Below are 22,616 nucleotides of genomic sequence, written 5' to 3' on the forward strand. Positions count from 1 at the left end.
CTTGTCTTCTACTTCTTTTGCTGTTGTTTTGCTCTTCTTTTTCTAGGATTTTGAGTTGAAGTATTAGATCATTTATTTGTTGGTTTTTTCTTTTTTTAAGGAATGAACTCCAAGCAATAAATTTTCCTCTTAGAACTGCTTTCAATGTGTCCCATAGATTCCAATATGTTGTGTCTGTGTTTTCATTTATCTCTAAGAATTTTTTAATTTCCTCCTTGATGTCTTCTATAACCCATTGATCATTCAGTAACCTATTGTTCATTCTCCAAGTGATGCATGATTTTTCTTTACTTCTTTTATCGTTAATTTTCAATTTCATTCCATTATGGTCAGATAAGATGCATGGTATTATCTCTACTCCTTTATATTGTCTAAGAGTTGCCCTGTGACATAATATATGATCTATTTTTGAGAAGGATCCATGTGCTGCTGAGAAAAAAGTGTAACTGCTTGATGTTGGGTGGTATATTCTATATATGTCAGTTAAGTCTAGGTTATTAATTGTGTTATTGAGCTCTATAGTTTCCTTATTCAACTTTTGTTTGGAAGATCTGTCCAGTGGTGAGAGAGGTGTGTTGAAGTCTCCCAAGATTATTGTATGGTGGTCTATTAGACTCTTGAACTTGAGAAGAGTTTGTTTGATGAACATAGCTGCACCATTGTTTGGGGCATATATATTTATGATTGTTATGTCTTGTTGGTGTATGGTTCCCTTGAGAAGTATGTAGTGTCCCTCTTCATCCCTTTTGATTAACTTTGGCTTGAAATCTATTTTATTTGATATGAGTATGGACACTCCTGCTTGTTTCCGAAGTCCATATGAGTGATATGATTTTTCCCAACCTTTCACCTTCAGTCTATGTATATCTTTTCCTATCAAATGCGTCTCCTGAAGGCAGCATATTGTTGGGTCTTGTTTTGTGATCCATTCTACTAGCCTGTGTCTCTTAATTGGTGAGTTTAAGCCATTAACATTTAGGGTTATTATTGAGATATGGGTTGTTCTTCCAGCTATATTTGTTTATTTATGTTACTAAACATGGTTTGTTTTCCTCTTTGATTATTCCCCCCCCCCTTTACTGTACTACCTCCCGCTGTTGGTTTTCATTGATATTTTCCATTTCCTCTTCCTGTAAGATTTTGCCGAGGATGTTTTGAAGAGATGGTTTTCTAGCTGCAAATTCTTTTAACTTTTGTTTATCATGGAAGGTTTTAATTTCATCTTCCATCCTGAAGCTTAATTTCACTGGATACACAATTCTTGGTTGGAACCCATTTTCTTTCAGTGTTTGAAATATGTTATTCCAGGATCTTCTAGCTTTCAGAGTCTGTGTTGAAAGATCAGCTGTTATCCTGATTGGTTTACCCCTAAATGTAATCTGCTTCCTTTCTCTTGTAGCTTTTAAAATTCTCTCCTTATTCTGTATGTTGGGCATTTTCATTATAATGTGTCTAGGTGTGGATCTCTTATGATTTTGCACATTCGGCGTCCTGTAGGCTTCTAGGATTTGGGATTCTGTCTCATTCTTCAAGTCTGGGAAGTTTTCTCGTATTATTTCATTGATAGATTGCCCATTCCTTTGGTTTTGACCTCAGTACCTTCCTGTATCCCAATGATTCTTAAGTTTGGTCTCTTTATGTTATCCCATATTTCTTGAATGTTCTGCTCATGGTTTCTTAACAGCTTTGCTGAGCTGTCTATGTTCTTCTCCAGTTGAAATACTTTGTCTTCATTGTCTGATGTTCTATCTTCTAAGTGTTCTACTCTGCTGGTAGTATTCTCAATTGAGTTTTTAAGTTGGTTTATTGTTTCCTGCATTTCCAGGATTTCTGTTTGTTTGTTTTTTATAACCTCTATCTCCCTGTATAATTGATCTTTAGCTTCTTGGATTTGTTTATGTAATTGATTGTCAAAGTGGTCGAAGTGGTCTTTCATTGTCTGATTTTGCTGTCTAATGTCTTCCTTGAGACTCCAGATCATCTGAAGCATGTATATCCTGAATTCTTTATCTGACATTCCATCTGCTGCAGATATTACCTCTTCTAAAGTTGAGTTGACCTGCATTGCTTGTGGTCCTTTCTTTCCTTGTCTTTTCATATTGATCGCGTTTCTTTCTGCTTGGTGAAACTGTTGTGTTATTGATTTTTCCCCCTATATATTTATATTGCTCTTGTATAGCTGCAAAGTCTCCCTCGCAGGCTTTGGCGGTGGTTCTGCCCCTCCTCCAATTGAGGCAATGTGCCTACCACGCCGGGAGGCCGCTGTGCCTGTACTTTCGATGGGCCTGTTCTTTCGGTGGTCACAGGTCCGCCTACCTTGCAGGCGTGAGCAGCGGCTTTGCCCCTCCGCTGGCCACTAGGCCTGTTCTGTCTGTCGGTTGCAGGTCTGTCTACCTAAAAGGCGCTGGTGGCGGCTCTGCCCCTCCCCCAACCGGGGCGATGTATCTGGCGGGCCACTGGGCCTGTTTTGTCAGTGGTCACGGTTCCGCCTACCTTGCACGTGCGTGGAGCAGCTGTGTCCCTCCGAGAGTTGCTGGGCCTGACCTGCCAGTGGGTGGCAAGTGCACCTACTTTGCAGGCGCGGGGGTGACTCTGCCGCTCCGCGGGTCTCTGGGCCTGATCTGCTGGTGAGTCGCAGGTCTGCCTAACTTGCAGGCACCCGGCGGCTCTGCCCCTCCCCCAACCGGGGCGGGGCGATGTGTCTGGCCGGCCGCTGGGCCTGTTCTGTTGGTGGTCACGGTTCAGCCTACCTAGCAGGCACGTGGGGCAGCTGTGCCCCTCCGCAGGTTTTTGGGCCTGACCTGCCGGTGGATCGCAGGTCTGCCTACCTTGTAGGCTCGGCAGGTGGCTCTGCCGCTCTGTGGATTGCTGTGCCTGATCTGCTGGTGGGTCGCGGGTCCGCCTACCTTGCAGGCGCCTGGCGGCTTTGCCCCTTCCCCAACCGGAGTGATGTGTCTGGCGGTCCACTGGGCCTGTTTTGTCGGTGGTCACAGTTCCGCCTACCTTGCACACGCGTGGAGCAGCTGTGTCCCTCCGAGAGTTGCTGGGCCTAACCTGCCGGTGGGTGGCAAGTGCGCCTACCTTGCAGGCCCGGGGGTGGCTCTGCCGCTCCGCGGGTTGCTGGTCCTGATATGCTGGTGAGACGCAGGTTTGCCTACCTTGCAGGCGCCTGGTGGCTCTGCCCCTCCCCCAACCGCGGCGGGGCAATGTGTCTGGCCGGCCTCTGGGCCTGTTCTGTCGGTGGTCAGGGTTCTGCCTACCTAGCAGGCTCGTGGGGCAGCTGTGCCCCTCCGCAGTTTGTTGGGCCTGACCTGCCGGTGGGTGGCAAGTGCACCTATCTTGCAGGCCCAGGGGTGGCTCTGCCGCTCCGCGGGTTGCTGGGCCTGATCTGCTGGTGATTCGCAGGTCTGCCTAACTTGCAGGCGCCCGGCGGCTCTGCCCCTCCCCCAACCGGGGCGGGGCGATGTGTCTGGCCGGCCTCTGGGCCTCTTCTGTCAGTGGTCAGGGTTCTGCCTACCTAGCAGGCTCGTGGGGCAGCTGTGCCCCTCCACAGTTTGTTGGGCCTGACCTGCCGGTGGGTGGCAAGTGCCCCTACCTTGCAGGCCCGGGGGTGGCTCTGCCGCTCCACGGTTGCTGGGTCTGATCAGCTGGTGATTCGCAGGTCTGTCTAACTTGCAGGCGCCCGGCAGCTCTGCCCCTCCCCCAACAGGGGCGGGGCGATGTGTCTGGCCGGCCGCTGGGCCTGTTCTGTCGGTGGTCAGGGTTCTGCCTACCTAGCAGGCTCGTGGGGCAGCTGTGCCCCTCCACAGTTTGTTGGGCCTGACCTGCCGGTGGGTGGCAAGTGGACCTAGCTTGCAGGCCCAGGGGTGGCTCTGCTGCTCCGTGGTTGCTGGGTCTGATCAGCTGGTGATTTGCAGGTCTGCCTAACTTGCAGGCGCCCGGCAGCTCTGCCCCTCCCCCAACCGGGGCGGGGCGATGTGTCTGGCCGGCCGCTGGGCCTGTTCTGTCGGTGGTCAGGGTTCTGCCTACTTAGCAGGCTCGTGGGGCAGCTGTGCCCCTCCGCAGTTTGTTCGGCCTGACCTGCCGGTGGGTGGCAAGTGGACCTAGCTTGCAGGCCCAGGGGTGGTTCTGCTGCTCCGTGGTTGCTGGGCCTGATCTGCTGGTGATTCGCAGGTCTGCGTAACTTGCAGGCGCCCAGCGGCTCTGCCCCTCCCCCAACCGGAGCAATGTGTCTGGCAGTCCACTGGGCCTGTTTTGTCGGTGGTCACAGTTCCGCCTACCTTGCACACATGTGGAGCAGCTGTTTCATTAGTGCCTGGGCACACTCTCCTTGTTTGCCTCCCTCAGGCCCTAAGTTTGTAGAGCTTGGGGCTGAGAACCCCCAGCAAATTTGCTTACCTTCTGGTAGCCACGCCCCCGTATCTGATGCAAGAGACCTCAGTTGTCAGCACTGGTGGGAGCGGTAGCCGTGAGTCCCACGCCGAGGTGAGTCGGTGCAAGAGACCTCAGTTGTCAGCACTGGTGGGAGCGGTAGCTGGGAGTACCGCGCCGCGCGGTTCCCGCCGGCTCCTGTGCCAGCGCCGCCGCGGCTCCCACCGGCTCCCTCGCCGCTGCCCCGGCTGCCGCCGGCTCCCTCGCCGCAGCCGCGGCTCCCGCCGGCTCCCGTGCCGCCCTCGGTCTGGCTATTGCGCTCACAGGAGAGCTGGGAGGGGCCCTTAAGTTTTCCCCGCTGATCTATAGCTGAAAGAGCTGTTATCAGTCAAAAAAAAAAAACCAAAAAAAAAAAAACAGAGATGATGACGTCAGCTCTCCAAGATGGTGGCCGCTGGCGTCCTCTGTGGTCTCCCATTGTCTCTTAAGGCTGTCTTTCCTTTTAGTCTCTATTAGCAGTATTCTCATCCACTCTTAAGCCATATCTTCTCCAATTATATCATTCCTTCCTTCAGTTTCTCTCTCTTATAATATTCATCTCCTTGAAAATTTTTAAGAGTTCTTATAACTTTTATCATAAAAACGTCAATTTCTTAACACAATAACTTCTGCAAATGTCTTCAACCACATTCCTGGTAAAATTTTTCTTCTCTCCCATGGACTCCATGTTTGTTGACCTATTTCTTATTCCATGATTATGCTGTGCCTTCTGACTGAATACCATGTATCTGCTTGAGATATAAGGATGATAAGGTTGCTGACTTCTTTGGGAGTTTGTAATCTATTTCAGAGGACAGTTATATAAACAATCATTATACTGCAATGTTAGGCTCAATGATTTAGATATTGACAGGAAAACAGAGAGAGACACAGCTGTGAGCCCTTTTCCCTATCTGGAGAAAGGAAAAAAATAAGACTTACCTATGTGTGTGTGGCAGTGGGTAACTGTGAGTTTTAAGGAAGATAAGGAGTTAGCTGAATGAAGAGAGGGAATAATTATAAGGGAATTCCAGAAGGGGATAGTATGAGCATGAACATTTAAACATGAAGCAATATGGATTATTTGATACTCAAAGTCAAAGCACAATAGTAATAGAGTAATAGGAAAATTATGAAAATCTTGTGTACTCTGTTAAGAACCTTGAAGTTTTTATTTTATAGGCTGTGGTATATCATTAGAAAGACAAGGCAGCAACAAGATCAGAATTATATTTTAGGAAGATAATTCTAGTATCTGAATTAAAAGTATATTTGAGGAGACAAGATTAAAGAAATATAACCTATTAAAAGGCTATTGCACTAGACCAAGCCAAAAAACAAACAAACAAAAATGATGGAGGGATGAACTAAAGCAGGAGGCATAGAAATATTTGTTATATAAAATGGGCAGAACATTCATATTTGTAGAATTTGTGAAGTAAAGCATAAAGAAAAGTCAAAAAATTCTAGATCATGTGACAAGATGGATAGCAATATCTTTTCCTGAGTACAGAAAAGAAGACTGCTTAAGACTAGTTAAGACCCTATCTGTGAATCTGCCCAAGGTAAATGGCTCACAAGTAGCAGAGCCAGATGATTTGAGTGAGAGTTATTGCTTATTACCTAGACTAGCTCCCATCCTCTGAGCCTGAAGAAAGTAAGAGCAGTCATACCTGACAGCTTGAAATTAATAAGAGTAAGATGATAATTCTGATGTGATAAGGATTAGGGTTTAAGCAGGTGACTTGATGAAAATATGGTAGTTTAGAATAGTGGTTAAAGATAATGGAAGAGGGAAATGTTCAAAGACAAGTAAAAGATGAACTATACCTAACTGTCAAACTGGGGTAATAAATAGTGTATTTGCATTATATTTAGTAATGATGATGACAATAATAATACCTAACAATTGCAGAGCATATTCTATGTCTTAACAATGTTTATGCTCTTTACTGTATAATTGGAATTCTCACAACAATTCCATGAGATGGGTACAGTTATTATTCCCATTTTATAGATGAAGAAACTAAGGCATATAATGGTTAAATAATTATCTAAGAGCAATAACTAAAGTAACATAGTTGTTAGATTAAATTTAGGCAATCTTCTTCTACATCTGTGTTCCTACCCCTGTGCCTCTCAACATGGAATGATAAGACTTTATGTAACAGTATAATTTTCCCCAGCCATATTTATCTAGGAATAAGAAAGGTAAAGGTGCTTTAAAAACCTAATCCAGAATTGGTAAAATAAAAGGGGTACCACAGAGATCAAAAGATTGACTATTGATCTAGTCCAAGAAAGGAATAAAGGAAATCAAGAGGGGCTGAAATATGGGTGAAAGATAGTGCCTACAGAGGTCTGTGAGATTAACAGCATCCTTATCCCATCCCTCCTCCATCCCCTTTAATCCCTATCATCTACTCCACTGATCTTTATTTTTTTATTCCCCTATTCTCCTTATTTTGAATTAGTTTCCACATATCAGAGGAAAAAATTGATCTTTGACTTTTGGGGACTAGCAAGGTAGTCTCCAATTCCATCCATTTATTTGCAAAGGCCATAATGTCATTTTTCTTAATGGCTGAGTACTCCATTATGTGTGTGGAGTACATACAGATAAACACACACATCACATCATATCACATCACATTTACTTTATCCATTTATCTGGTGAATGGTACCTAGGTTTGTTCTATTATGTGGCTATTATAAATTCTGCTGCTATAAACATTAATGTGGCTGTGTCACTGTAGTATGTCTTAAATCATTTGGATATATATCTAGGAGTGAGATAGCTGCATCATATGATATTTCCATTCCTAGTTTTTTGAAGAATCTCCATGCTGCTTTCCAGAGTGGTTGCACTAATTTACAGTTGCAGAAACAAGTATGAGTGTACCTTTTTCTCCACGTCCTCACCAACATTTACTGTTACTTGTATTCTTTTTAAAAATATTTATGTACTTTTTTTTATTTGTTCTAATTAGTTATACGTAACAGTAGAATGCATTTTGACACATCATACATAAGTGGAGTATAACTTCTCATTCTTCTAGTTGTACATGATGTAGAGTTACAAAAGTTATATAATCATTTATACACATAGGGTAATGATGTCTGATTCATTCTACTATCATGCCACTCCCATAATCCCTCTCCTCTTTTCCCTCCCTTCTGCCAAATCCAAAGTACCTCTGTTCTTCCCTACTCCCTGCTTATTGTGATTTAACATCCACATATCAGAGAAAACATTCAACCTTTGATACTTTGGGATTGGTTTATTTCATTTAGCATGGTATTCTCCATCTCCATTCATTTACCAGCAGATGCCATAATTTCATTCTTCTTTAAGGATAAGTAATATTCCATTGTGTATATATGACACAATTTCTTTATCCATTCATCTGCTGAAGGGCACTTAGGTGGATTGCATAGTTTAGCAATTGTGAATTGAGATGCTGTAAACATTGATGTGGCTGCATCACTGTTACATGCTGATTTTAAGTCCTTTGGGTATAAACTAAGGAGTGGAATAACTGGATCAAATGGTGGTTCCATTCCAAGTTTTCTAAGGAATCTCCATACTGATTTCCACAGTGGTTGCACCACTTGGTAGTCCACCAGCAATGTATGAGTGTACCATTTTCCCCATATCCTTGCCAACATTTATTGTTGTTTGTATTATTGATAATTGCCATTCTGACTAAGAATCTCAGTGTAACTTGATTTGCATTTCTCTAATTGCTAGAGTTGTTGAACATTTTCTCATATATTTGTTTATCAAGTTTGTTTTCTTTTGTAAAGTGTCTTTTCAGTCCCTTAGCTCATTTATTGATTGGGCTATATGTTTTTTTTTGTGTGTGTGTGTTGAGTTTTTTGAGTTCTTTATATATCTTGGAGATTAATGTGCATGTGGTAAAGATTTTCTTCCATTATGTAGGCTCTCTACATTCTTGATTGTTTCCTTTGCTGTGAAGACACTTTTTAGTTTGATACCATCCCATTTATTGATTCTTGATTTTACTTCTTGTGCTTTAGGAATCTTGTTGTTGGTTCCTAAGCCGACAAGATGGAATATTGGGCCTACATTTTCTTCTAGTAGGCACAGAGTCTCTGGTCTAATGCTTAGATACTTGATCCACTTTCAGTTAAGTTTTGTGCAGAGTGAGAGATAGGGGTTTAATTTCATTTTGTTACATGTGGATTTTCAGTTTTCCCAGCACCATTTGTTGAAGAGGCTATCTCTTCTTCAATGTATGTTTTTGGCACCTTTGTCTTTTATGAGATAACTGTATATATGGGTTTGTCTGTGTTTTCTGTACCATTGATCTACTTGTCTGTCTTGGTGCCAATATTATGCCGTTTTTATTACTATGGATCTGTAGGAAATGTAAGATCTGGTATTGTATTGCCTCTTTCTTCACTTTTTTTCTAAGGATTGCTTTGGCTATTCTGGGTCTCTTATTTTTCCAAATGAAAATTTCATGACTGCTTTTTCTATTTCTATGAAGAACATCATTGGAATTCTAGTAGGAATTGTATTAAATCTGTATAACACTTTTGGTAGTATGACTATTTGGACAATGTTATTTCTGCCTATCCAAGAGCAACAGAGATCTTTCCATATTCTAAAGTATTCTTCAGTTTCTTTTTTTAGTGTTCTGTAGTTTTTATTGTAAAGGTATTTCATCTCTTTTGTGAGATTGATTCCCAGGTATTTTTTTGAGGCTATTGTGAATGGGGTAGTTTTCCTAATTTCTCTTTCAGTGGATTCATCACTGATTTATAGGAACGCATTTGATTTATAGTTGTTAATGTTATATCCTGCTACTCTGATGAATTCACTTTAGTTCTACAAGGTTTTTGGTGGGATTTTTTTGGATCTTCTAAATATAGAATCATGTCATCAGCAAATAGTGATAGTTTGAGTTCTTCTTTTCCCATTCATATTCCTTTAATTTCTCTCTTTTGCCTAAATGCTCTGGCTAGAGTTTCAAGGACAGTGTTGAGCAAAAGTGGTGAAAGGGTGCATCCTTCTCTTATTTTAGTTTTTAGAGGCAATGCTTTCAATTTTTCTCTATTTAGAATGATGTTGGGGGCTGGGATGTGGCTCATGCGGTAGCGCACTCGCCTGGCATGCGTGCGGCCCGGGTTCGATCCTCAGCACCACATACAAACAAAGATGTTGTGTCCGCCAAAAACTAAAAAATAAATAAATAAATAATAAAATTCTCTCTCTCTCTCTCTCTCTCTCTCTCTCTCTCTATCTATCTATCTATCTTTAAAAAAAAAAAAGAATGATGTTGGCCTTGGGTTAGCATATGTTTTTAGAATGTTGAGATATGTTCCTACTATCCCTAGTTTTTCTAGTGTTTTGAATATGAAGAGGTGTTGTATTTTGTCAAATGCTTTTTCTGCATCTATTGAGATGATCATATGATTTAAGTCTTTAAGTCTGTCAATGTGATGAATTACAGTTATTGATTTCCACATGTTGAAATAACCTTGCATCCCTGGGATGAACTCCACTTAGTTGTGGTGCACTATCTTTTTAATATATTTTTGTATGCAATTTGCCAGAATTTTATTGAGAATTTTTGCTTCTGTGTTCATCAGGGATGTTGTTCTGAAGTTTTCTTTCCTTGATGTGTCTTTGTTTGGTTTTGGTATCAGAATGATACTAGCCTCATAGAATGAGTTTGAAAGGGTTCCCTTCTTTTCTATTTCATGGAATAATTTGAAGAGTATATTGGTGTTGACTCTTCTTTGAAGGTCTTTCGGAACTCAGCTGAGCATCCGTCTTGTCCTGGGCTTTTCTTGGTTGGTAGGGTTTTTATGGCATCTTATATTTTATTGCTTGAAATTAATCCATTTAAATTGTGTATGTCCTCCTGATTCAGTTTGGGTAGGTCATATGTCTCTAAGAAATTTCTTTATGTCTTCAAGATTTTCTGTTTTATTGAAGTATAAATTTTCAAAATAGTTTCTGATTATCTTCTATACTTTAGTAGTGTCTATCATGATATTTCTTTTTTCCTCATGAATTTTATTAATTTGAGCTTTCTCTTTCTCTTTGTTAGCCTGGCTAAGGGTTTATCAATTTTATTTATTTTTTTCACAGAACTGACTTTTCATTTTGTCAATTTTTTAAATTGTTTCTTTTGTTTCAATTTCGTTGATTTCAATTATTTCCTGTCTTCTACTACAATTGGTGTTTATTTGTTCTTCTTTTTCTAGGCCTTTGAGATATATTGTAAGCTCATTTATTCATTGACTTTCTCTATTCTTTTAATGAATGAGCTCAATGCAATGAACTTTCCTCTTATAACTGCATTCATAGTGTCCCAGAGATTCTGATATATTATACCACTATTTTCATTTACCTCTAAGTATTTTTTTATTTCATTCCTGATTTCTTCTGTTATCCATTTGTCATTCAATAGTGTATTATTTAGTCTCCAGGTGTTAGAGTAGCTTCTATTTTTTATTATCATTTATTTCTAATTTCATTCCATTATGATCTGATAGAATGCAAGGCATTATCTCTGTTTTTTGTATTTGTTAAGAGTTGCTTTGTGTCCTAACATATGATCTATTTTAGAAAAGAATCCATGTGATGCTGAGAAGAAAGTGTATTTGCTCATTGGTTGAGGAAATATTCTATATATGCCTATTAAGTATAAGTTATTGATTATATTATTTAGTTCTATAGTTTATTTGTTTAGTTTTTGTTTGTACGATATATCCAGTAGTGAGAGGGGTGTGTTAAAGTCACTCAGTATTATTGTCTTGTGGTCTATTTGATTCTTGAAATTGAGAAGTGTTTATGTGATGTACATGGATGCTCCATTGGTTATGTCTTGTTAATGTATAATTCAATATGTTCTTTGTCCCTTCTGATTAACTTTGGCTTGAAGTCCACTTTATCTGATATGAGTATAGAAACCCCTGCTTATTTACAAGATCCATGTAAGTGCATAGGTGTGCGTCTGTTGTAATTTTGTACATTTGTGGTTCTATAAGCCTATTATATTTGATTTTCCATTTCATTCTTTAGATTTGGGAAATTTTCTGATATTATTTCATTGAAAAGATTGTTCATTCTTTTGGTTTGTATCTCTGCACCTTCATCTATCCTGATAAATCCTAAATTTGGTCTTTTCATGTTGTTCCATAATTCTTGGAAGGTCTGTTCATGGTTTCTTAGCATCTTCTCTCCATGGTCAACTCTGTTTTCAGGATTATATTGCTTGTCTTCATTGCCTGAGGTTCTGTCTTCCAAGTAGTCTAGTCTTTTGGTGATTGTTCTATTGATGTTTTAATTTGGTTTATTTTTGCTTCATTTTGAGATTTCTGCTTGTTTTTTGTTCTTGTTGTTTGTTCGTTTGTTTTCAGAATTTCTGCCTCTTTATTGAAGTCATCTTTCACTTTCTGTATTTTCTCCCTGATGTCATTCCTTACATTGTTCTTTACTTTGCAGATCATTTTAACTTTGTACATTCTAAACTCCCTCTCAGACATTTCTTCCACTGTGATGTTGATGGATTCTGTTGTTGGAATATCTTGGTTTGTTCGGGGCGATTTATTCCTTTGCATTTTCATATTGTTTGTGTGTCTACCCATTTATCACTATGGATCTGAGGTAATAGAGGTTCTACCAGTGGACTATTGTGTCCCTGAAGGTTTCTAGTACCTCTCTGTTTAGGAGGAAACAAATAATATCAACCAATGCAAACGATATGCGGCATTAAACTAAATAGTTCCTACTGTGATGTCTACAACATTAATTATCACAATTAACAAATTATATGATCAGTTATTGCCTATAATAAAAACAGCAAGTTTGCAAAAGGGTTTAGAATTTCAAATGGTGGACAGGGAGAGAACAGAAGTAATATAGGATGTGATCATTATGAAGGAGGAGAAGACAAGATAGAAGTAAAAATTTAAAGGAAGGTGAAGTGAGAACAATAAAATTGGCTATTAGCAGAAGAAAAGAGAATCAAGGGAAACAGGAGAAAAAATATATATATAAAGTAAAAATTTTTAAAAAATTTAAAAAAATAAAAGAATACAAACAAAACTAAAATTTACTAATCAAACATCCTAGTTAACATACACACACACACACACACTAATCCATGAAAAATAATTGGCTTCAAAAATTCTAGAAATGAGAAAAAAGCAAATATTAAAATGTATAAATGTCCATGTGCCATCAGTCACAATTAAACAGAGAAAAAATATTTTTAAAAAAAGATATTGGTGAAAAATTTAAAAATTCTTTCCTTTGGATCCAAAATATTCCCAGCTTCTCTTCTCAGCAATTTTAGGTAGGGTCATCTGGTGCTTGATGCTGTGAGAGGGCATCTGGTGCTTGCTGGAGTGAGGTGTAATTCCATAGGTGTAATTCCTGGAGACACAGTTTAGGCTTAGGCAGGTTCCAGGCTCTTTCCTGAATGCCAATTGGTCTGGAGATTTTAGATCAGCACATCCTTAACACCCAGTACTTGCTGGTCCATAGTGGAAGACGGTACACCAGGGATCTCCTCTGGGTTCCACTTGTGTCGGGGGAGAGCCAATTCTTAGTCCCATACATCATGTGCAGAACCCACCCCTGTCCTTCTGAGTTTCTGGCCAGATGCATCTCTCCCAGCAGGTCCTGCAAGCAGTTGTATTGGAGGAAGAGGGGTAGAGCAAATGGGTTCCTGTATCCAGTTAGTTGTCTCCGTGTAAACCTCTCTCCACATTTAATTTTCTCCAGATCACTTAAGCACACTCTGTGCTGCGCAGTGTATTTCCTGGGCCTATATTTCAGGCCAAACACAGGTTTGCCAGAAATCAGCTCCCTCAGCTGTCAGCTCTTACACCACACCTGAAAATGGTTCCTTCTTTTGTCTTCCACACACCGCTGGTAGAGATGGAGGCTTCTTTCCCAGCACATAGGTATGGTGCAGCGTGTCTTTCAGGTTTGATGGCAAAGTCCTTGATCCCTAAATGCTCCATATTCAGATACACCTTGGGCCTACCAAAAATGCAGTTTCATTTAATTCCCTTATCCTTCTTCTACACTCATGGAGGGACTGCTCTGGCTAATGGTTCTGGCCTGTGCCACTGGGGATTTTTTCCCTTATTTTATTGTATCTAATATCCTGTGTCCCCATTCTGCTTTGAATATCCAGTTTTAAATTCCAGTAAAGTTCCCCCACCCTTTTCTTTTTTTGTTCATCCACCTTGCAGAGAAGCTATCTGTCTGCTTTCTTGATTTCATACCACAGAGCATCCAGGAATGCAACCACTTCTATTCTGCCATCTTGAAAATCTCTCTTACTTGTATTCCTGATAGTTGTCATTCTGACTGGCATGAGATGAAATCTCAATGTAGTTGGATTTGCATTTCCCTAATGACTAGAAATGTTAAACATTTTTTTCAAATATTTGTTGACCCTTTCTATTTCTTCTTTTGAGAAATGTCTATTTAGTTATTTTCCCCTTTTATTGATTGGGTTATCTTGTTTTCTGGTGTTAAGTTTTTTGAGGTTTTTTTGTATATTCTGTATATTAATGCCCTATCTGAGGAGCAGATGGCAAAGATTTTCTTCCATTAAGTAGGCTGTCTCTTCATGCTCTTGTTTGCTTTGCTATGAAAAAATCTTTTCAATTTGGTACCATCTCATTTATCAGTTTTTTATTTTATTTCTTGCACTTCAAGACTCTTGTTAAGAAAGTCAGTTCCTGGAGACCCTCATTGTTATACAAAATTACATATAAGAGGATGTGAGGGGAAAGGGAAAAAAACAAGAGAGAGAAATAAATTACAGTAGATGGGGTAGAGAGAGAAGATGGGAGGGGAGGGGAGGGAAGGGGGGATAGGAAGGAGATAGGAAAGGCAGAATAATACAACAGACACTAGTATGGCAGTATGTGTAACCAGTGTGATTCTGCAATCTGTACACGTGGTAAAAATGGGAGTTCATAACCCACTTGAATCAAATGAATGAAATATGATATGCCAAGAGCATTGTAATGTTTTGAACAACCAATTAAAAAAAAAAGAAAGTCAGTTCCTGTGCTTAAATGTTGGAGTGTTGGGCCTTCATTTTCTTCTAGCAGCTGCAGAGTTTCTGGTATAATTTCTAGGTCTTAATTCACTTTTGGTTGAGTTTTGTGCAGTGTAAGAGATGAGATTACATTTCATTCTACTATATATGGTTTTCCAGTTTTCCCAGGCTCATGTGCTTAAAAATGTCATCTTTTCACCAATGTATTTTTCAGCACCCTTTTATAGTATCAGATAACTCTATTCATGTGGAATTGACTCTGTGTTTTCTATTCTAGTCCATTGGTCTTTGTGCCTGCTTTGGTGCCAGTACCATTCTATTTTTGTTACTACACCGCTATAGTATAATTTGAGGTCCAGTATTAATGATGCTTCCTGCTTCATTTTTCTTGCTGAGGATTGTTTTGGCTATTATGGGTCTCTTATTTTTTCCAAACAAATTTTATAACTGCTTTTTCTAATTTTGTGAAGAACATCATTGGAATTTTTATGGGAATTGCACTGAATCTGTATAGCATTTTTGGTAATATAGCCATTCTGACAATATTAATTCTGCCTATCCAACGACAAGGGAGGACTTTCCATCTTATAAGGTCTTCTTCAACTTTTTTCTTTATTGTTCCATAGTTTTCATTGTAGAGATCCTTCACCTCTTTTGTTAGATTGATTCCTAAGTTGTTGGGGTTTTTTTGTTGTTGTTGTTTTGTTTTGTTTTGTTTGGGGAGCTATTGTGAATGGAATAGTTTTCCTCATTTCTTTTTCAGCAGAATCATCATTAGAGAATAGAAAAATGATTTATTTATGACTTTGATCTTGTATCCTGCATCATTGTTGAATTCATTTATGAACTCTTAAAGTCTTCTGGTAGAGTTTTTGGGGTCTTCTGAATATAGAATCATGTTGATAGAAACAGATAATTTGATCTCTTATTTTCCTACTTGTATCCTTTAATTTCCTTCTCTTGTCTGATTGCTCTGGCTAGAGTTCAAAGACTATATTGAATAGGAGTGGTGAAAGTGGGCATCTTTGTCTTATTTCTGGTTTTGGAGAAAACATTTTCCGTTTTTCTCCATTCGGTATAATGTTGGCCTTAGGTTTGTGATATATAGCCTTTACAATATTAAAGTAAGTTCTTTATATCCCTATTTTTTCTAGTGTTTTACACATGAATGGGTGCTGTACTTTGTAAAATGCTTTGTCTGCATCTGTTGAGATAATCTGTGACTCTTGTCCTTAAGTCTGTTTATGTGTGAATTATATTTATTGATTTCCAATGTGATATACCAACCTTGCATTCCTGGGATAAAACCCCTTCATCATGATGCACTGTCTTTTTAATGTGTTTTTGCATGCAGATTGCCAGTATTTTATTAAGAATTTTTGCATCTGTGTTCATCAAGAATATTGGTGTGAAGTTTTCTTATGTTGATGTACTTTGTCTGGTTTTGATATCAAAGTAATACTGGCCTCATAGAATGAGTTTGACAGTGTTCCCTCCTTTTGTATTTCCTGGAATAATTTGAAGAGGATTGGTATTAGTTCTCTTTAAACTTCCAGTAAAACTTGGCTGAGAATTCACCTGGTCCTGGACTTTTATATTTTTGGAAGTCTTTTGATAGCTGCTTCAATTTCATTGATACTTGATATTGATCTTAGTTTTCTATATTCTCATGGTTCAATTTGAGTAGGTCAAATTTCTCTAGGAATTTTTCAGTATCTTCAAGATTTTTTTAGCTAATTGGAATATAAATTTTCAAAACAGTTTCTGATGATCTTCTGGATTTCATTAGTATCTGATGATATTTCCTTTTTCATCTTGAATTTTGTTAATTTGAGTTTTGTCCCTCTTTCTTAGGTTCATTTGGCTAAAGATTTATCCATCTTGTTTATTCTTTCAAAACAAACCAACTCTTCATTTTGTTAATCTTTTGTATTTTTTAATTCTCAGTTTCTTTGATTTCAGCTATGATTTTAAGTATTTCTTGTCTTCTACCAATTTGGGTGTTGGTATGTTTTCTTTTTTCTAGGGATTTGGGATAACTTATTTGGTACCCTTCTATTCTTTTAATGTGTGAACTCAATTCTATGAACTTTCCTCTTAGAACTGCCTTCATTATGTCCCAGAGACTTTGATATATTACTATTCTCATTTTTATAACAATTTTTTACTTCTCCCCTGGTATCCATTCCTTCTACTATTCATTCATTATTCAAAAGTATATTCTTTTAGTCTTTAGGTTAAGGGTAGTTTTGACATGGAAGGAGTCCAGAAAGAGTTGTCATTTTCTCCCAAGACAGATTTTTAGCCTTAGAGAGATGAATTAAGTTCTCTAATTTCTGATACAAAGCAGAAACACAGCCTATCTTGCTTTGTAGGATCCTTTCTCCTAAGTACTGCACTATACTACCTTTCATAACAGTGAATAAGTTACAAAATAACTCACAGAATTAAAATAAAAACTATTAAAAATTAGGGGAATGATGGTAAAAGGAATATAGTATAAGGAAACTTTACTTTTAGAAGAGTCACCCATTGAGAAGTGCTAGTTTATAGAAGTAATTACTAAAAATAAAAATAAAAATTATTTTGAAAAGTAATCATTGAGGTGGCCCGCACCACAACAGAGCAGGTTCCTGCCAAGGAGCTATGAACTGCCTTGGAAAATAAAAAGTCTGAAATAATCAGTAAAAAATAAAGACATATTCAGAAATTAGATTTAAAGTGGAGCGTCTAATGGATCTTCCAGTCCTGATAGGAGCTGGAACTGAACAATTGAAAAAAGGCCCTGATTCTTTATTTAAGGGGGAGTACATCAAAGGCAGAGGTAAGGTTTCAATGGGAGGAGTCTTGTTTTGGTGCTTGCTTCTGCTGTGGCAGGGGTCTTGCAGTACACAGGTTGATTGGCATTTGACAAGCCATCTTGAGCTACACACATCTTCAAGAGACTATCTGGGTCCAGCAGGTCACTCCCATCTCCAGAGCTGAGATAGAACTTGAATAACGACCTGAGCAGGGCACCACACAAATCAGGCATTCTCGAATCAGTGGATTCTTACTGGGAGTTCCTGATACCAGGCTTTTCTGCCTAATTGGTCCAACATAGCCCAGTTTAGCCATAGTTCATAGATGGCTCCCAGCAAGTAATCACTTATGAGAAGTGGGAAAAAAGCTTTTCATTACAAGCCCACTTATTGTATTGTGCATGTGTAACTTTTATTTTGGGGAAAAGTATGAATTTGGATTGTAGCTGAGTCAAAATAAAAAACTGAACTTACTCTCATCTAAGCTATTACAAAATTATATTAAAGATATTTCAATCCCTAATAATTATAATGAAGAGTTCCATCTATGGATCAAAAATATTGAAGAATCTCTGAAAAATATAAGAAAGAGAGGAAGGAGAGGGATGGAGGGGAAAGAGAGAAGTGGGTCTCTTTTATAATGTGAATGTTTTAGTCAGCTTTTTTGCTGCTGTGACCAAAATACCCAACAAGAACAATTTTAGAGGAGGAAAGGTTATTTAAGGGCTCATAATTTCAGAGGTCTCAGTCCACAGACAGCTGGCTTGATTCCTTGGAACTCAAGGTGAGGCAGAACATCATGGTAGAAGAATGTGACAGAGAGAAGCAGCAAACATGATGATAAGGAAGCAGGAAAAGACTCCACTCAAGTCACAAAATATATACACCAAAGGCACACCTCCAATGACCCACCTCAGTTTCTAGCCATACCCTACCTGCCTCAGTTTTCATTCAGTTAATCTCCATCAGGGGATTAATTTACTGACTGAGTTCAGATTCTCACAACCCAATCATTTCTCCTCTGAACCTTCTCACATTGTCTCACACATGAGTTTTTGGTGGACACCTCATATCCAAACTGTAAGAGTGAATAAATTTATCTATTATTTGTGTGATATTTTTATAAAATCATTTAGCAAAATTGAATTTTTATTAAAGAAGTTGGTTCCAGAGGACACAACAGAAAAGGATGAGAAAAGCAAAAGGTCAGAAAACACTTTTGTCCCTGAAAGTAGAAAATTTGAAGAAGGAGGTATTTTTTTTTTCATTCTTTGACTAAGGCTTAAAGGATGAGAAGACAGATTGTAAGGAACCGGTCCTGATTTCAGGTAAAGTTGTTTTTCATTTGTACTGTTAAAGTGTACCAGTAAGTATCTGGTCTCATCCCATGAGGTTTATAGGAAGATAACAAAAACCCTCTCCTAAACTTAGATATTGGTTACCCTTAAGCTAAAAATTACTATTATTTTCTTATGAGGTGTTACTGCCTTTATAATGTGTCAGATCATTCTCTTTTAGGGACCTCCAGGCATTGAGGGAGAATCTGGTCTACAAGGCGAACTGGGTACTAAGGTAAACTTCCTATAACAATTAAAGAGAGGTTCTCTAAACTGTCACCATTGAATTCTTTGCATTTGTCCCATTGTTGCAAACACAGATCTTCAAATTTGGTGAAGGCCCATAAATAAAAACTGTGAAGTATTTTGGAATTCCTAACCCTTTATGATATGCCTGCCCTAGACATGCAGTTTTAGAGAAAAGAGTTTAGTCTTTCCCATTGTTTATTCAGGGAGATGTTGGACCTGTGGGCAGTGTTGGAGGACCTGGGGAACCAGGGTTACGAGTAAGTACTTTCACAAAATCTTTTTAATGCACTAACCCATTAATTTCAGGGACTTAAAACTTACCATTTTAAATATCTCAAATATAGCATAATAAACCTTTCTGATGCCTTTAGAAAATGTTTGTCTTTATTTCATAATCTCAAAAACTGAAACTAAACCCTGTTTACATTCTCACTTAGAAGCATTTAGAGTCCTAACCCCATATACTATTTCCTCAAAATCAGTTGTCAAAAATGTGGCATCACTGTGATTGTCACTTATGGTAGCCTTTGGAAGGAATTCATGAATACCAGTGACCAACTCTCAGGATATCTCCTGACCTAAAAGAGGTAGATGAAAGATTGAAATCTAATTTATAATTTAAAAAGCACCCTAGAATCATTCTAAGCTAATAATATGCAAAGAAATATTATAAATAGTTGTAATTTGTTATCTTAGAGAAGTTATACTATGATAGATAGCTTTACTTTGAGCTGTAGTAAGGAATTTTCCCCAAGAACACAGTATCCGAGATAATTTTAAGAAGCATTTGTTATTAAAAGACAAACTGGGGAAATATGCTTTGTATCTGCTTTGTTTCTTTTCACTTTTCCTTTTTTAGGGTAGTGGAGTGAGTCACACGTGAGGGTGATGGAAACATCAGTGATGGGAGATATAAACAACTATTAATAAAAACGAATAAATTTATTTTAAAATAATTTAGGCATCAAGAGACCCAGTGCTACTCTAACAGCTCCTTAAACTATGACTCTAATATTTCTTTAAGTTCCCTATGTAGAGAGTAGCTTCTCAAAGTATCATGACCTCTCTGCTGTCTTTCAAGGAGAAACCCTAAAAATCTGGAAGAATAATCATAGTCAAGGAAATTGAGTATAGCAAAATACACTATTTAATGAAATGTAGTATTTATATTCCTTGAACTCAAAAGCACATGTTTAGAGCTACCAATGAATATGTTAATTACCTAACATTTATTAATATTCTGCAACCATCTTATATTTAAATTTACAACACTCTATTTAAATTTTCTGCTAAGCTATTTAAGGAAAATTAAATCATTCTTATTCTGTCATATCCTCTTTATAGATAAAGCAGAAGTAGAAATAAATTAATACAAACTTACTACTTTCTATACGTGCTGGGACAAAGAGTAAAGATAAATAAGATGAATGATCATAGTAAAAAATTAATCTTACTGTTTCTGCTACATAATAGGGTGAACCAGGAGCTCCTGGAGAAGAAGGTCTCCAGGGAAAAGATGGATTAAAGGTAAACTGTATTTTTAACCTCACATATAAAATAGATGTTTTGTGAAATCTTTAAAACATTAAACGATTGTTTTTGTATGTCAAATACAAGCCAGTATATTTTGTGGCATAATTATTTCACTGCATTTCTTTTGAAATTTTTTTCATTGATTTCCAGGGGACTCCAGGAGAAAGGGGACTTCCTGGAGAAGATGGAGAAAAAGGAGAGATGGGCTTACCAGGAACTATAGGGCCCTTCGGTAGTCAAGGTAGAATGGGCCTTCCGGTGAGTACTGCTGGGTTCATTTTCAAATACTCAGTAAACTCAGTTCCTATATGTATGCATATACCCACCCCCCAACACATACAAACACACTTTAGTAACTGAAGTGTTGAATTATGCCTTGAGAAAGGGGCAATATAGGGACTATTTATCCACCCTCCAGATACAAAAAGGCCTGGAATTTCTTATGTAAACCATTTGTAAGGGAATATTTTTTGTTGTCTTAGTTTGATTGAATATTTTTAACTTTATTCATAGAATAGACATTCTTATTGTAAATTTAATAGCTTAGATACAGCATGGAAACTCAAGCACAGTATTAGCTATCAATATTTGATCCTGAATTGTATTACTTTAAAGAAAATTCTAAATGTCATGGAATCAATTCCCTCACTTTGAGGCAAATGGAAGATGTGAATAAATAATGCAAACAGCTTCTCTCTAGCTTCAACACTTAACTTATAGGATTTGTAATATTCTTCCATACAGCTGACTGATAACTTTACTTTCCTGTTTCTTGTCTTTGGGAATACTCTTCTTTTTTGGAAGTTATCCCTTATGACCCTACCAGAAAATTCACTTTCCTCTGAACTCCAGCAATCATCATCAGCCTTTGAAAGATTAAAAGTTAACTTTGAAGCATTTGGTCTGTTTTTTCAGGGAGATCATACCTATTCTAAAGCAGATACTCTTCCCATAAACCTCAATGCTTCTTTGTTGCAGTATTTCTACATGGGGGGCTCGATAAAGATTGAGAAACTGATCATGCAGATGGGGTGAGAGACAAAGTAGTGATTTATAGCGTTGGTAATCTTTTTGTGTTTTTCCTCTACTTTTCTTCCTTTGGCTTCCAACCTTCAGATCATTAGTGTCCTCATATATGATAGTCCCTGCCCCATTCAGCTTAATTAGTTTGCAGAACAAAGAAGAAAGCTCTTCAACTAACGCCATAAATGATGCACAAACTGGCCATCTCATCATTCACATTTACTCGTGGCTATAATTCCTTTAGTAGCAATTAAAACGGTGCTATAACACATCTTTCTCCAAATAATGGATAATCGTACCAGTGTATTTCAAAGTGACATTTGAAGAATGAGGATAACCAGAAGTGGTTGTGAGCACTGGCAAATTGAGTCATTTTTCCTTCCATTTTTACCATAGTGGTGCAGTGCCTATATTTTCACTCAGTCCTAAATAACTGTGATGAGTATTCCACCATAGCATACACAAAGTCCCAGAGAATCCTCCCTAAACTATCTTAAATACCTTTGCCCCAGACACAGAGCAAAACACACTCATTTATATATTCTTATACCATTCTAATAACTACAGATACTATTTCCCATTTTGTAACCGGAAAAAAACTCAGACTCACAGTCTAGTAGTTCATACAAGAAAATACAGCAGATGGCTGAGCTGGCACTAATTCTTTATTTTCTGACTTCTGTTTTGAGAAAACAGAAGACAGAACCTTGCCTAAATAGCAGTTTTGATCCTATCTTTTGCCTTCCTAGGGTTCTTGGTAGTTTTGTAAAATCTTTTTTAGAGAATTTATTTTTTTTTCCATTAGTATCAGGCTAGACCCACAGAGAAGCCAGGTAACAAGTTCAAGAAATTGTGATTATCATCCTGATAATTCTTGTTACATTTATGTTTTTATATTTTAAAAGCTGCTGATAATTATTCATACTCTAGCATGGATTTTTTTAAGCCAACTAACTTAGTTCCCTAGCAGAAACCTAAGAGTGGGAAAGGCAAACACACTAGGAAAAAGGAAAGACAAACAAAGCAGGGACCCTCAGGATGATGCAGCATGACAATTGATGATGGGAAGAGCAGAAATGAAGGGGCTCAAAACAAGGCATGGGAAAATGATAAACACAGATTTCATCTGCTTCGTAATTTTTCCCAGGAACAATTCTGCCTAGTACACATCTTTGGTGCCTTTTTTAGTAACAACACAT

The 22,616-nt window shown here is 38.3% G+C and overlaps 1 protein-coding gene across 1 annotated transcript in view; it reads left to right on the plus strand.

Moving 5' to 3' along the window:
- The window catches only part of Col24a1 (collagen type XXIV alpha 1 chain), a 367,698-nt gene that overhangs the window by 248,546 nt on the left and 96,536 nt on the right, over positions 1-22,616 (plus strand). Inside the window, exons 34-37 of the mRNA XM_076862570.1 lie at positions 18,794-18,847; positions 19,065-19,118; positions 20,335-20,388; positions 20,545-20,652. Coding sequence (XP_076718685.1) covers positions 18,794-18,847; positions 19,065-19,118; positions 20,335-20,388; positions 20,545-20,652 — 270 coding nt within the window. The remainder of the gene's footprint in view (positions 1-18,793; positions 18,848-19,064; positions 19,119-20,334; positions 20,389-20,544; positions 20,653-22,616) is intronic.

Source organism: Callospermophilus lateralis, chromosome 7 (assembly GCF_048772815.1).
Source record: "Callospermophilus lateralis isolate mCalLat2 chromosome 7, mCalLat2.hap1, whole genome shotgun sequence".
Lineage (NCBI taxonomy): Eukaryota > Metazoa > Chordata > Mammalia > Rodentia > Sciuridae > Callospermophilus > Callospermophilus lateralis.